The 16,727-nt window shown below is 36.1% G+C and overlaps 1 protein-coding gene across 2 annotated transcripts in view; it reads right to left on the reverse strand.

Moving 5' to 3' along the window:
• ephb2a (eph receptor B2a) overlaps window positions 1-16,727 on the reverse strand; it is a 141,015-nt gene that overhangs the window by 22,166 nt on the left and 102,122 nt on the right. For both annotated transcript variants that reach the window (XM_021469950.3, XM_021469949.3), the window contains exons 4-5: window positions 12,680-12,835; window positions 2,309-2,644 (exon numbers count right to left, since the gene is read on the reverse strand). In XM_021469950.3, coding sequence (XP_021325625.1) covers window positions 2,309-2,644; window positions 12,680-12,835 — 492 coding nt within the window. The remainder of the gene's footprint in view (window positions 1-2,308; window positions 2,645-12,679; window positions 12,836-16,727) is intronic.

Raw genomic sequence — 16,727 nt, forward strand, 5'->3', positions numbered from 1 at the left:
TTAAACAACACTCTTCCAGCAGTTTATACTCACATCCAATATCACATTTGTCAAAACGGGATCATGAAAGGAACATTCATGTAAACACCTTAATCAGATTATTGTCTTATTCAGATTAAGGCAAATAATTAGTACTTAACTGGAAAGACACTAGCATCTTAAAAATAGGTACCGTATTAGGAGCATGAAAATAGATGCCTTTATTAAATGTTAGATCAGCTTGCCATACTGTAAGCATCATGCATTTTATAAAAACCATTAGCCTGTACTGTAAGTTTCTCAGAAGACCATTATTAATAAATCTCTGAGTGTGGGAGGAGGTTTATGGTTCTCGTGTGCTGTGGAGGCTCACACTCTGGCCAAGCAGCTCTGGCCAAGCAGCCGGTCCAGCCATTGTCCCGTGTTTTTGGGGGGACACGGGTGGTGTGAGGTGGATTTTTGTCTTTTAATGGCAGCAGTGAAGCGGTAATGTGGACTGACAGGCACACCGGTGGAGGCCCAGCCTGCAGTGATCGGGCCAGCGAGTTCACTGCTGCACAGCCGGGGGCACGGCTCTCATTAAAATGCTCTATTAAACACTATTATGCTTCTTTTGAACCGGCTCCTTTTGGGACTGACATTTGAAATCCTGGTACAGAGCAATATGACGAGTGTTGTGGACTATAGCGTTCGGGTTCTCGGATCAAATTGAGAAAATGTGAGAAATCTGATCAGGTGAAGATAAAAACGTGCAAACACATCAGTTTCGTGAAAAAAAGTCAAAGCTATCTGCTCAGGAGAATAACAGGCAACGTGAATAGCGAGCCTTAGCGCAAATCCTAGCGCAGCCTGATTATTTTCAAAAGAACAGTTTACCACCTGTTTAAGAAGTTAGTGACCTATTTTATTTTTAAATACTCTAATTATATATATTTTTAAACACTTCAACTAATTCAAACACTTTTAACTAATCATGTTTAATAAATAGATCCATATTTTATATCATAAAGTTTCTTTTTATTTAACTAGATAAAAAAAAAAAAACATTGGGATCAAGGGTGACCTGGCCAAAAGATCTGCAACACATGACTTATGAAAAAAAAAATAATAATAAAAAGACAGTTAAGTTATTCAGCTATACTACATTACAATATCTTAAAAACACATACACTGAAAAATGGACTGTTGTTGTTTGTTATAAATGATAGAGCGAAATGTTTAATTGGGATGACCAAAGACATTTTTAGTTCAAACAGAAGAGTATTCCAGGATGAGGGATTGACTAAAGACTATTACTATAGTCTATATAATAGTATATAATAGGCACCAGTCCCAGAAGAGCCTTGTAGACCAAAGTCATCCAGTGGGTATACCTTTTTACATTCTGAGATGGCCACTCAGCTGTGGCATACAGTTAACAATGGTGAGTTAGTCTACAACAGCCTCTAACAAACCTCAGAGCGCTGTTTAAAGGTTTGGTTGAGGCATTCACATAGAAAACATCACCATAGTCAAGCAATAAGCTATATAAAACATAAAAATGTTGCAGACAACAAATGCTTACGAGGTTTAAGAGAAAAGCAGGATTCATTTCGATAGTAAAACCCAAGCTTGACTCAATTTGCAAATCAAATTTTCTACTGTATGTGTGCTTTAAAGGAACTTTTTACTCCTGATTAAGTAAAAAGCATAAAAACTTGTAGCTTTACACAAAATTTTTATGTTCACTTTGCGCAGTGGTAATTAATGGTTGGTCCGGCACAGGAGTGGGACAATTTGTGAAAATCATCAATTTAGATTTGTCTACATTTAAAACCAATTTAAGATCCTGAAGATGAGACTGAACAATATTAAAAGCAGACTGTAAAGATTGTAGGGCCTAAACAAGTGAAGGAGAGCAACAATAAAGCACTTTATCATATTTGAATTTTTTATTTAATTAATTAATTATTACTTATAGATATTTATACATGTACTTTTTAATATTAAATATAACTAAATATATATATATATATATATATATATATATTTTTTTTTTAAATAACATAAAAAGTTAACTACTTCAATATTTAAACAAAAGTGTAATAAATTGTAGGGGTCCATGGAATCAAAACCCAAAGTCAACTGCAAGTCAATTTGTACAACTACTATAGTCTGACCAATCTCTACTATACTGTCGACAGCTTTAAATTCCAGGAAAGCAGCCTAAAAACACAAAGGCTCTCGCAACACAAGGTCGATTCGAGCCTGCAGCAAACTGAAAACATTTTGACCATGAGCATCATCAGCTTATGTCTGAAAGTGTAACCCGTGTTTATGCTTGTCTTACCAGCCTGGTTTGTGGTGATGTTGACTGCGGTGAACTGAGGCGAGTAGGGACTCTGGTCGGACACTCCATTCACAGCCTGGATCTCAAACGTGTATTGCGTGTGGGCCAGCAGATCACTGATGTGGATCCGGGGCTCTGTCAGGCCCAGCTGACGGGGCACAAACTGCACGTTGTCACCGCAGCGAGTGCAGGCCCCTCGACCCGAACCGCAGCTCTTGCAGATGATGTTATAAACCACGTCCTCGCGGCCTCCACTCTCCTTTGGAACGTCCCACTCCAGACGCAGAGACGTCTCGTTCACGCTGGAAATCACTCTCTGAGGAGCAGACGGAACCGCTGCAGAGAGTCAAAACATACCGGCCCATCAGAAAACACATACCAGTATTCAGGACCAGTACAACCAAAAACAAACATTTTGTGATGATAAACTCACACCCAGACCATTCAAAGTGGAGTACGTCTTACTTTGTGAAATGTGAGAAATCGTTTAGAAATGACTGTCATGGAAATTAAAGAAATAAGTGGAGTCTAATGCAAGTTATGCTTAGCATTGTTTTTTTTTCAGCAACTGAACTGATAATTAAATAAATTAATTAAAAAGACAATTCCCACCATTTACTACTGGCTTATTATCTGCCCATTGCTAAGATATTAACTGTTTATTAGCACTTGTAAAGTATAATCTTATTTTACATCCCTGATCCTACCCAATGCCTAAACCCAACTACTACTTTACTAAGTATTAATAAGCAGCTAATTAGTAGTTACTAGTATTATTAGTTTACTAAACTAAAAGTCTTAGTTAATTTTAATGGTTTGTTAATAGCATGAAGTGTACATTAAAATGAGGTGGGACAGATTTTTTGGGGGCCATATTACCTAGCCCTATATAAAATGTCTTTTTTTTTTTTTTACCAAAACCAGACTTCCCTTTGGCTGAAAATATGGTCAGCCATATACTGTACACACTGGATGGTCAGCTGTTAAGTACATAAGGAAAATGTCAACTATTTTGAACTATTCTTGAAAAGTGCACCTAATAAGCTTTTTAATATTTTGTATTTCATGCAATGTAGATGTTTGAGAGTATAAAAGGTCTGCAAAGATTTAAAGATTAACGTGCTACAACAAGAAAAGTTACTGTTTCCTAAAAGAAAAAGTCGATATTAAATGGTGGAAACAAGATGTCTGTAACTCAGTTTCACTTCCATAACTTCATAAATCTGCATTAGCTGCCCGTGTACAGCATCTAATCTTTGACCCATCCTTTTAACACTTTGGCTGGTTCAGGTTGTCAAACCAATGTTGAAAAACATTTATTATCAAAATAAAATACTTAGGGCCCTATCATACACCCGGTGCAATGTGGCGCAAGGCGCGGCGCAATACTTGTTTGCTAGTTTCAGCTTAGCGCAAGAGTCGTTTTGAGGCGTTGCGCTACGCTCTTTAAATAGCAAATGCATTTGCGCTCAAATGTGCGCCCCATAGGCGTTCAGGTCTAAAAAGGAAGGCTTTCTGAGGCGCACTGCTAGCGCGTTGCTATTTCGAGAAACTATAATAGATTTTTCAGTAGACCAAAAAAAAACCCGGTCTAAACTCCAGCGTTGCGCCTCGCTTACACACTGCTTAATAGCCTACACACAAGATGTAGAGCAATACGCAAATATCTTTACATATGAAAAAATTTAAATATTAATGATAGGCCTATATATAGGATATAATAAGAATATATATAGGATATAAATATAACAGGATTAAAATATTACAAAACATATTATTTTCCAGCCTACATAAATATGAAAAACCACTGCTTTTTTGCCTTCTTCATCTCGGGAGGCTTTTTCAGTTCATTCATAACAATTTGGTTTTGTATAATGTTATTATTATTAGCAGTATTATTATATGCATATTTATATTTGTTTTATTAAAAACAAGTTTAGATTTGCCCACCTGCAGGTTTTAGACCATATGGGGCACAGCTTTTAGGATATAACTCAGGTTTTTGAGCACACTTCATTATTATTGTTCATTTATTTGTTTGCTGGATTTGGTGCTAATTGACGTCTGTGCGTAAAGGTTTCCCTATCCAAGAACGAAAGTGAAAGTAGATTGATTATCTCTCATTCTTGCACGGTAGATGCTCTGTTTAACTGTTTTCTGTAAAAAAACTGTTAACTGTTAACTGTTTGCTTGTGAAATGCTCAGTTTTTCCACTTCCACTTACTGTACATCCTGTAAATAGCAAATGCGCTTATGGTGCGACGCAGCTGGCTCTAAAAGGGAATGGGAGATGAGACTGATGAGCTAGCTCTTAAAGGGATGTCACACAGAGGCGTTTTTAGGGTGTGTGTGAAACAGGAAAAAAATAAATGATGGCTCAGTCGACGTAGCACTATGGTGCAAGGTACGTTTATTTACAGTGCAAAAGTGTCCAATCCAAAAATCCAAAAAAATAAAGTAGACAAAAAAAAAAAAAAAATTATATATATATATATATATATATATATATATATATGTATATATATATATATATATATATATATATATATATATATATATATATATATATATATATATATATATATATATATACAAAAATAAACAAACAACAAAACAAACAAATAAAGACAATAAAGTAACAAAATAATTATATACAAAATATTTTCTATCCAGAATTATCAAACCAACCATTCGCCACTACTCACACCTTCTATCTCCAACGACTCCCACACTGAACTGAGCACAAGTCACTCTATTTATAGTGAGTGACTCCGCCCAGTTTGGATTAAACTATATTGAAGGTAAGTATAAGGTAAGTATGGACATAAACAATCTTTCAGGTAAGCATTTCACACTTTCATACACTTCATTTGTATTACTATATAACTTAAAACCAAAATTATTAAATCAGCATTTTCACATGTCATGAATACTGCTTTTTTTCATTGTTTTCCCATTCTTTTCATCCCCCACATAAAACACATAGTCTCCCCCGGGTGCCCAACCACTCAGCGCATGCGCAGCGCATCACTGTGCATAAAATGCTGCGCATGACCTTTTTGGCCCCTTTTGCCTCCCGTAGCCGCGATTGCGCAACCCGGAAGAGAGACGCAACAGAAACGCAACGAGACGAACAAACACAAACACAAACGGACACACAGGTAAGACAAATGTATGCGGTGTGATTTATGGCGTGTCAGAATATGCAAGGATTAATGGAGTATATAATGTGTTTGTGCGTATATGTGTTTTTATTACAGCGCAATCTCCCGTGTGCACCCGGTAGATCGGCTGTTGGAGTGAAGGTAAGTTATGTGTGTGTGCGTGAATATGTGGGTGTACAGCTCTGCCGCAGGCCAGTGACAAACTCCTTTGTCACATTACCTCCCACCTCTCCTAGATTGCCGACGTCAGGCAATCGTGACAGGTAATCTGCTGTGACATTGCTCTTTCCCGCCTTGTATCTTACATTAAACTTGAAAGGCTGCAGTGACAGGTACCATCTGGTCACTCTGGCATTCTGATCTTTCATTGTATTGATCCAGGTTAAGGCTCTATGATCTGTTTCGAGGGTAAACTCTCTACCCATCAGGTAGTATCTCAAACTGTCCAGTGCCCACTTTATAGCCAATCCTTCTTTTTCAATGGTGGCATACCTGGTCTCTCGTGGCAACAGCTTTCTACTCAGGTATAGGATGGGGTGTTCCTGACCTTCATCCTCCTGCATAAGCACTGCTCCAATTCCTCTCGCTGAGGCATCCACCTGTACCAAGAACTTCTTTGTAAAGTCTGGGCTTCGTAAAACAGGTACAGTACACATTCTTTCTTTCAAGGTAATGAAAGCCTTCTCACATTCTTCGGTCCACGGAACCGGATTCTTTATGGCTTTAGCCGTCAAATTCGTCAAGGGTGCTGCTTTTTCAGAGAATTGAGGAATGAATCTCCGATACCATCCCACCAGTCCGAGAAAGGATCGTACCTCCTTCTTGGTACGAGGTCTAGGACAGTTGCGGAGTGCCTCCACTTTGTCCACTTGTGGTCGTATCTCTCCATTCCCCAGCTGGAACCCAAGATACCTCGTTTCTTGTCTGGCCCACTCGCACTTGGCGACGTTCAGTGTCAAACCAGCTCTCTGTATCTTCTGCAGAATCTTGTGCAGATGGTGTACATGATCGGTCCAGGTAGTACTATAAATGACTACGTCATCCAGGTATGCGGCACTGTACTCCTCACAGTTTCTTAATACCTGATTCATGAGTCTTTGGAACGTTGCGGGAGCTCCATGAAGACCAAAGGGCATGGTCTTAAAATGGTATAGCCCCACTGGTGTCCTAAATGCAGTATACTCCCTGCTCGTCTTCTCCAAGGGTACCTGCCAGTATCCTTTACAGAGGTCCAAAGTAGTGATGTATTTGGCTCTCCCAATCCTCTCGACCAGTTCATCGATGCGTGGCATCGGGTAAGCGTCAAACTTGGACACCGCATTTAACTTCCTGAAGTCCAGGCATACTCTCAGCGTACCATCCTTCTTAGGTACAATGACCATTGGACTACTCCAAGCACTAGTCGATGGTTCTATGATGTCCATTTCCAACATCATCTTCAGCTCTTCTTTCAAGGGTTTAATCAGGCTTTCAGGCACTCTATATGGCCTTTGACGAATAGGTGTTGCTTCCGTTAGACAGATTTTGTGCTCCACCAAGTTTGTTCTTCCAGGTTTTCCTCTCTGTAATTCTGGGTAGGTGTTTAACACTTCGGTCAGTTCCACTCTTTGCCTCCATTGCAGATGTTCCAGGCTTACCGCTGACTGCAAGTGTTCTGGGGTTTCAAAGTCCACCTTGTCGTCATCTTCTGCTTCAGGTGTCTCCACCTTACAGGCCAACATACCTTTCTTCAACTCAGGTCCTTGCTCCCGCCATTCCTTCAAAAGATTGACGTGGTATGTTTGATTTTTCTTCCCCTTATCTGGATGAAACACCTCATAGGTAACAGGACCCTTCTTCTTAGTGATCTCATAGGGACCCTGCCACTTCGCCAATAGCTTGTTTGTGGAAGATGGTAATAGTAACAGCACTTTTTGTCCTGGTTGGTATTCTCTCCGTCGAGACCATTTGTCGTACCACAGCTTCTGGTTCTTCTGAGCTTCCTCCAGATTCTCCTGAGCTTGCTCTCGGTACTTCTCAAGTCTGTCTCTCATCTGTAATACAAACTTTACAATGTTAGTTTCTCCTTCGGCTGTAGTGCTTGATGCTTCCCAACTCCTCTTCACCAGATCGAGAGGACCTTGCACCTGCCATCCGTACAGGAGTTCAAAAGGCGAAAAGCCTGTGGATGCCTGTGGGACCTCTCGGTATGCATATAGCAGGAACGGAAGCCACTTGTCCCAGTCTTTGCCGTTGTCACTTACAAATTTCCTCAACATCCTTTTGAGGGTTTGATTAAATCTCTCTACTAATCCATCGGTTTGTGGATGGTAGGGACTTGGAGATGGGATTTTCCCATCCTTAAATTAGCAAATATGGATTCTGAGACGACCTGAAAGTGTTTGCGCCCTGCGCTTTCCGTTTTGCGCATGGACTGTCAAAATAGAGCCCTTGATCTCTTCTACTGTATCTGCACAGAATTCAGTTATGCGCAAACTCATCAAAACTTTCCGCTGAGCAAAATCTAAAAGCCACTGATTGGCCATTGTGTTCAGAAGCTCAGCAGAAATGTGTGTTCTTATTGTCTTATCTCTTCACACTTCTTACAACTTACCACTCAAACATTTCATACAATTTTCACCATCAAACACTGGCTTGAATTGATTATGGAAAGTCTGATCCAATAATTACTAAATTACAGTGTGTACAATCCCCGCGGAGACTGTGCAAACATTTTAGTTCACAAATTCACAGTACGGTGATGGGCGATTTGTTTACAACACATGCACTGTAATCTGTAGACTAAGTACAACTGACTAGACCAGTGATTCTCAACAGGGGGGGTCGCGGCCCACAAAGAGGCCCCAGCGAGCTCTGTGGGGGGTCGCGTCATATTTTAAACATTTCTTAGCAGGAGGAGAATGATCATGTTGCCTTAGTTCATTTTTTTCCCCTCGCTCAGTGGTCCTCAAGCACCGGTCGATGGATCAGTTGGTACCGGGCCGCACAAGAAATCATTAATTATTTCCATTTTATTATCTGAGTCTGAACTTTCTTTTATTTTGAAAAATAACCGTACTCTCGCTTACATCTCGGTCACTTGAGTGCCCAGATTTAACCCACAAGTAGCAAAATTAATAAGAAACAGATGTCTTTGGAAAGTTTCTTTGCTAAGAGGAAAAGACCCAGTGAACTACCCACGAACTGCCAAAGTATGAATTCACAACCCATTTGTCAACAAATCAGTTGAATCCAGCATGACTCTGCAGGAAGATCAACTGATGGAGATCGCAAATGGGGCCGTTCCCATTTCTAGAGTTTGCACAAGTTTGCTGTTTCCAGCCGGAGGTGAGCTCACTGCGAGTCACGTGACAAGAATTAACCAATTAGCTTCAGCTTGTATGGAATATTCATATTTCGGTAAGATTAGTTTTCTCAGACAAACTGAACACCCAAACACTGCAGTGCTTTGTAATTTTTTCGATAGATAAAACTTGTATCAGAGTGACAGCAATGTTTTGCTTCAGCTTGTAATCCTCATTCCTCTGGGAAAACGGTTGATGGTCGCCTAGCATTGTACAACCTACGAAACACCACTAACCCCCCCCCCCCCCCCAAAACTAATTGGCAAAGCTTAACAAATAACAAGCAAGTATTGCATTGAAATTGTCTATATTAATTTTTGCCTTATAGACCAGTGTGAATACTGATATTTTTGTTATTGAATGTCAAATAAGGCCAATTTAAAGGCCAAAGGCTTACATTTTTTAGTTACAAATGGCCTACTGATGTTTTGCTTTTATATTTTACAATAGGTTATTATTTGTGCATAAAGATATCTAGATATGGTAATAAACATACCATTTGTTTGAGAACAACATTTTTTGTCATCATTACTACAAACTTATATGAGCAATAATATCGTTAAATGTGGAGGAGGGCCTTACAATTTTTTCCAGGGGAAAAGGGAAAAGGGGAAAAGGTTGGGAACCACTGGACTAGACCGTCTGACCAATCAGAGCAGAGCAGACTCTAGAAAAAGGTAGCTTTGAAAAAATTAGAACATAAAAGAGTAACAAATAAGAGAAAATGAAAGTGTTATTTGAGTTTGGTTGCATGTAAACCTGTTAAATTTAACCATGAATGCTGGATTCACACCATTTTCCACTCAAGTTGAATCTTTTGAAAATGGAAAATTCAAGAGACTAATACCATGGATTTGTCACAACAATGTCACATATTCCACATAATTTGTGCCAAATTCAGCACTATTTATGCGTTTGCATTGGCTTTGTATGTAATACTTTTGTTTAAACTTAAATTGACATTCGATGTCAACAAAAATACAAGGTTATAAAAAAATATTTTTCATGAAACTAAATCTGATCACTAAATCCCAGCAGTTCCCCACCTAAATTAGTCCCATGTAATGCAAGGTAATTTTGTGTCCTATCCCATGTCTTTTTCCCTAGAAAGTCTGCACACTCAGCACACTCTAACTGCTCTGTCTCGTGTTTTTAAGATCTGATTTCAACTTATTCATTAGCCTGTTATCACTGTTTCTCTAACAAAAAAGAGACACTGGATCAAAGTAATCCCAGCTTTCCAACAAGCAACATTAAAGTAATAATTTCCTAAAGGGTAATGACAGGAGATGAAAAGAGAAGTGGTTTATTGTAATGTAAAACGTGAGTGAAAGGGAAGAATGTTCTGGACGGAAAGCAGCAGTTCATTGCACTGACAGTGTGAAGCACTACTCCAACCTCCCCACAAGAACAGAGCATTATGTTAATCTCACAGGGACAATCAATCGCACTGCTCACTGAGTTCCTGCAATGAATGAATGTTCAGTGAGTTACACACTCATTTTCTTCTGCTGCATTTAACTGTGGCTTTGAAAGGGCCAACCGCATGGAAAAATGGAAAGACGGAAGACTTTATCAAAAGACTGCCTACGGGCTCAATGTGACTTTGCAGGACTGAAATAAGTCATGTTTCTGATTGTGTCAAATGACAGCTACTTTGTTGGCAGATTGGTACTACAATAAAGCTTTATATTGAAATAGCAGCCTTTTTACACCATCAACTTAAATTTCTGTGTTAACGAGTTACTGTTAATAAATGACTTATCTACTGAAAAACTTTGCCTTACTTTAACAATACTGAAAATGAATTTATGAAATGTATAAATACTGAAATACATTCAACAGTTCAGTTAAAATAAGTTCAGAGAAACCTGATAAATTAATCATCATTTTTATGCTATGGATGATCATTATTAAATGAATAGTTCTTTGTGATTCATGTTTTTATTTTTCCACATTCATTTATGCTTTTGATTTGCATTATGTGACCTTGATCTTTCTTTCAACAACTTTTAAGCATAAAAAGTTAGAAAAAGTGACTTTTAACAATATTTTAATAGTTTAAAATAAACTGTATTATTGTTTTTTATGTCAATAACAATGATAAGCTCTGGACTTTTTTTACTTTATGTTGATTAAAGAGCCAATCACACAGCAGAAATGTGCAACAATGGGAATTTAAAGTGTATTGATATTAGAGAATAAAAGTTATCGGCCGAAAATATTATGCCATTTAATGGACCCTCTAATTTTTGTGACTTCAGTCATTGTTGAGGTACTCGTTTAAATCTGGAAGCATTAACAACTGATATTAAAATATATATTGTTATCGTTCAATATGGAAAATAATTAATCGAGATTGCATTTTGCAATATCGTCCAGCCCTAGTTTAAAGTGATATATTATCTGGGTAGGTGTTTTATATCACGGTACAAAAACCTTGTGATAAACTGCCAGTACATTTCTGTTCTTTTACAGACATATTTCTTTCTATATAATTTCCTACACAGGGTTTCTGCAGGTTTCACCAAGTTAAATTTAAGACCTTTTTATGACCATCAAGAATGAAATTGGTCATACTTTATTTTAATGGTCCGTTTGTTGAATTTAAGTTACATTGCATCTACAATCCAACTAATTATCATTAGATTATAAGTAGACTGTTAGGTGGGGGTTAGAATTGGGGTTGGGGTTGGTGTAAGATGACATGTACTTGCAAAGTTTCTTATAGTCAGTTAAATGTCTATTGAAGGAGCAGTATCAACAGATATTAAGCAGACAGTCCACTAATACCATCAAAATTAATTATTACTATAAAGTTTTAGGCTTAAATAGGGCCAAACGCTATGGGTTTTTAATTTTTGCCCCATCAAAAAACAAATTCTTATTAGTTATTTCTTAGCCAAATACTTTACATAATGTGTCAAAACAAGTCGACACCACTGTAGTTACATACTAATAAAAAACTCTTTAAAAATAAAACTTTAATAAACTAAATGTATGCACAACAAACTATAATATTAGTTATAAATAGTTTTGCTAAAAGCTTTATTGAGATTTATTGTTGGTGATTGGATATGTGTTAAATCGATTGGGTAGCTTTACATAAACAAGGAAATTTAAGACCTATGTACCAGACAATATTACAATAAATGTAAGACTTTTTGAGGCCTAAAATTTAGTTTTTGAAATTTAAGACATTTCAAGACTTTTTAAGACATTACGAACACCCTAATATACATTATATTATTTCAAACAACTAAAATGTCAATAAAAGTCACTTTCTTAAAGTGTAGAGTTAAATTTTGCAACATTAAAAGTTGACAGAGTAGAGATCAAAGTCCCATAATGCAATTCACAACAGAAAATAAACACTTTTTGTGTAAAAAAAACTATTTTTAAAGTGTGGCTCCATTCTGTAATTATTTAATACATTAATAATAAATATAGAATACTAAAACTCTATATTAATCACTCTTAAAAACAAGACTAAACTAATCCAACAGCATTAAATGTTATTTCCAACTGTATGACAACAAACAGTACAAAAAAAATAAGTATACTGAAATTTGCAATTAACTCAAAATTATAGGTGTTTTGAAGACTTAACATTTCGAGAGCATTAGTTAAGGATTATGGTAACCTAAAGGTATTAAGCTGCACAATTGACTTTTACTAATGAATACGTAAAAATCTGCCATTTTATGCAACATTGATCATTTAAAAACATAACTAATATCTAACATCTATACTGTAAAAAAAACTTATTTTTGAGTGCTTGGAGGATCAAAGTCTGCCTGATTTTCAAAGAAGAGAGTTAAACCACAGTAAAAGACATGAAATAGCATAAGAGAATGGCATACTGGTGCAGGGCATCTGCAGCGGGTCAGAGTCGGTTCTGTAGTAGCCATTGCGACACACACAACTGGTAGCTCCTTCACTGCTGGTGCGGCTGTTTATGGGACATTGGAGACACTGCTGGTCCCCTTGAGATGCTTTAAAGGACCCAAACGGACAAGCTGCATTAAGAAAAGCAGAAAGAAAGAAAGTATATAATATTAGCTTAATATTTCAAGATTGTTCATTTTTGTTCCTCTGAAGACATGCACAAACATCTAGAGCTCTTTATTATCACATTAATGTCTCCCCACAAGCACATTTTCTTATAAAAACAGCCACCTTTACATTTCTGCTTAGAATCAAAGGGAAAACGTAGGACGTAAAAGCCCTCATAATGCCTTCTGATGGGCCTCCAGTGCAGTTTTGAAGGCTGGTCTCGCACTGATAATCTTTTGTTTGGCGCACAAAGGAAGCGAATGGCACTAAGATATATCTGTGGAATAAACTAACAAAGACCTAGTTAAATCACAGCACAGTTTTTCCCTGCTGTCTCGTCGTCTGCATGAAAACAAAATGCAAATGCGCTTGTGCTTGTGCTGTTTCACGGCTTATTCTTTTTCCTGAATAAAGAATTTAATTACTTTCTGAAAGCTTTGTATTAATAAAGATGTTGATTAGGATTCTTCAACTGCTTTATCAAGATTGTTGCCAAACAGATGTTTATGCAATTTATTTAGATCATTTAAAAAAAAAACATTCATATCTGGATATACGTAGACCCACCACCTTCCCTTGACATAAAGAACACTCAAAAAAACATTTTGCTGCTTGTTCAAACTACCTACAGTATTTAAAATGAGCTAAATCAACACAATTCTTGTGGGGCTTTTTTGGGACAACTTAATTGCTTTATGTTTAATCCACTTAAATTTGTAAAAACAATTAAGTTAACTTCATCGATGTTGGGACAAGGTGAAGGGATTTTTTACCGCAGATAACAGCAATAGGGATACTATCTTAAAAGTTTTTTTATTGATTTATATTCATTTCCTAATGGTTAAATGTCCTTCACACTCTAAAACACACTGTAAAAATGAAAACTTAAATTACTTCAGCTAGTTACAACTACATAAATTAATTCGTTTTCACTTAATTTATTACAGTTTTTAGTAATAAATAAGTTCAAAAAACTTTATTCTTAACTTACTTAACTTACTATTCTTACTTAACTTTATTAAGTTGATCCAATGAGTTTTTTTACAGTGTATGTTATTTAATAAGTTTTTTGTGAAAAAGATTTTCAATGGAAACACTGCTAACACCCTATTTTGGTTCTTTCTGGCATTTTTTTCCCCGGGATAACATGGATAAAATCTTCAAGTTGTAAATTAATATATGATAAGTATTATAAATGTGTATTTAACATGGTTATGCCTATAAATTATCCAATTCTATCAATTTCCCCCAGTTTCTTGAGAACGTAAATGTATATTTTCATTCAGATTAACAAAATATTTTTTTTTTATATATATATTTATAAAAAATAAATAAGTAAATCTATTTAACAAAATTTAAAAACATTTAAAATGTAAATTGCTTTGGGTGCTAGAGGAAGTGTCTTGGGAGAGAGAATCCTGGGGTTCTCTCCAAAGACTTCTGCCTCCGTGACCCGGCCCAGGAAAAGCGGCAGAAAATGAATGAATAAATGAAAAATGTAATTATACATGTTTTTGGGGACTTGACTGATATATAATATGACAAACTGTCGGCATTGAGATTATGGTAGAAAATGGCAGTTCATGCAAACTTGTCTGTCAAAAATATGAAAGTGTTCATTTTACTTACAAATGTTACGTTTCTGTAAAACTGCCATGAAACAATACAGATTAAAAGAATAGCTACTTAATTAAAAATAAACACAATAATCACACAATTAAACCCTATGAAAACAAAGCATCAGGAGTGACAGCTTATTAAAATGGTATTAAATCCCTTAAATGATCACTTTGTGTGTGTATTAAACGCGACTTAAGTTAATATGAATTTGTAAACTTTCATTTAGGCAATTTACATGGCAACAGCTTTTTGAGGGCCTATGAACTAGGGATTGCACTGTTTACAGACATATTAAATAAATACAAAATGTTTAAAACTGATACAAAAAAAACAAAAACATTTTACCTCAGCAATTGGCAATTGCATGCATTAGTGTTCTCCTTGTCACTGGCAGCGGCTCATGAAAACTCAGAAAATGACAAGGTGTGGGAGTATTTTGACTCAAACAAAAATGCTAAAGTTTTGTGTGTGAAACTGGTATAACTATTAAGCTTTCCTTAAAGGCTTGTTATATTACCAATCATAAGGAACAATTTCAGAAATCTGTTTTAGAGAAAATAATACTTGACAATGTGACAATGCTATATATTAACATCCCTAAAATTATACCCTTTAATAGCTGTGGGTACACGTTCAGCTTTTCATAGAATTTTGAAATGTTATGTGAATATATCTAAATGTACTTTTCATACACAACTGTGTTCAAACAGATGAGGAAGTCGTTCTTTATATGTAACAATGTATGTCAATTCACTTTTAAATAACAAATTCTGCTTACTTTATTGAGTTTATTACATATATTTTCACTCATCTTCTCTTGAACATACTCACTGAGGAGTAAGCTCACCTCCACAAAGTAGTAAGCACACTATTCCAGTTTAATCAATGGCATCTAAGGCTTGTGGTACACTGAAAAAAAAAAAGATTAATCAGATTTACTCTTTTTATTTTATTTTTTTTTTGCAGTAAGTGGTTGCAAACGATTTATATGGGCTAAATTTAAACAATCGAAATAAACTGAGTAATGTTCATTTGTTAGTTTAAAATTAGCCCATGTAAATTATTTGCAACCACTTACCTAATAAATCAGTAAATCCAATGAACCATTTGTTTCAGTGTATTTCTGCACAGTGTGTCATTTTCAACCACTGTCCTGGCATCCACAATACAGCATTTTTAGTTATTTCACTGGATATGTGTGAACGGGGATTATTTTGACAACACACAGCTTTCCAAAAACACAAAAGTTATTAATCCATCATTCTCATGTATACCCAAATTCATGACAGATCTTACATTTTTTGGGTGAACAATCCCTGTAATTGTAAATAATTGATACTTGCAGATAAAACTGTGACATACTTGCATTTTAAGTGAGTAGTCGGGACACATCTCCTGAAACTGGGACTCGCTCAACATTACCATATTCATAATTCAGAATATACTTAAAAATGAAGACTACACCATCCTGTCATGTGACTGCAGAGAATGATATGTTAAAGCCAGTCAGTATTTGACAAATGCAAAAGTCTGCAAGACAGACAGCATCCTTTATTTGCCTTCTCACCATATCCTTCAACAGCTGCCAAGTTTGCCTAAAATAACCTCCAAACGAATACTTGACAATGTCACTACTGCATATCAGTATCCTAAAAATATATTATCCTTAAATGTAAAATTGCTGGTCCTGTACGCATTTGGTTTTAATAGGATTTTACCATCTGTTATGTGTATTATACCTCTGTATCGTACCTCAGTTTTGGGGTATGGGTACAGTACAGCAGATATAATAACAAATCTATAATACTTACTTTTTCTGTTTATTTTAAACAAGCTAAAGGGTTTTGTTACAATCAGATAATGACCTAAAGAGCTTCTTGTGATGCAAAAGTACAAAAAAAAAAAAAAAAAAATTAAAAATAAAATAATATTTATAATTAGTGTACTAAACTTTCAAAGATTAGGCTCAGCCTTTCATAAAAAAACAAAAAAAAACAATAATTGTGTATTAAATTTAAGATTCAATGAGCTTCAAAACTGAAATCTCTTTTAATGAAAACGCAGCACTGTATTTATTCATAACAGCAGGTGCAGCGAACAACTTTTCAATATTATGTGTGTGTTAGAAGGCACTCACTTACTCACAGACTGACTTAAAAGCTAACAAGATGAGGCAATATATTTTATTTCCATTGTTTGATGGACGTTTGTGACCGATAAATGCTTGCGTCTTTT

The sequence above is a fragment of the Danio rerio genome, chromosome 23 (genome assembly GCF_049306965.1).
Source record: "Danio rerio strain Tuebingen ecotype United States chromosome 23, GRCz12tu, whole genome shotgun sequence".
In the NCBI taxonomy this organism is placed as follows: domain Eukaryota; kingdom Metazoa; phylum Chordata; class Actinopteri; order Cypriniformes; family Danionidae; genus Danio; species Danio rerio.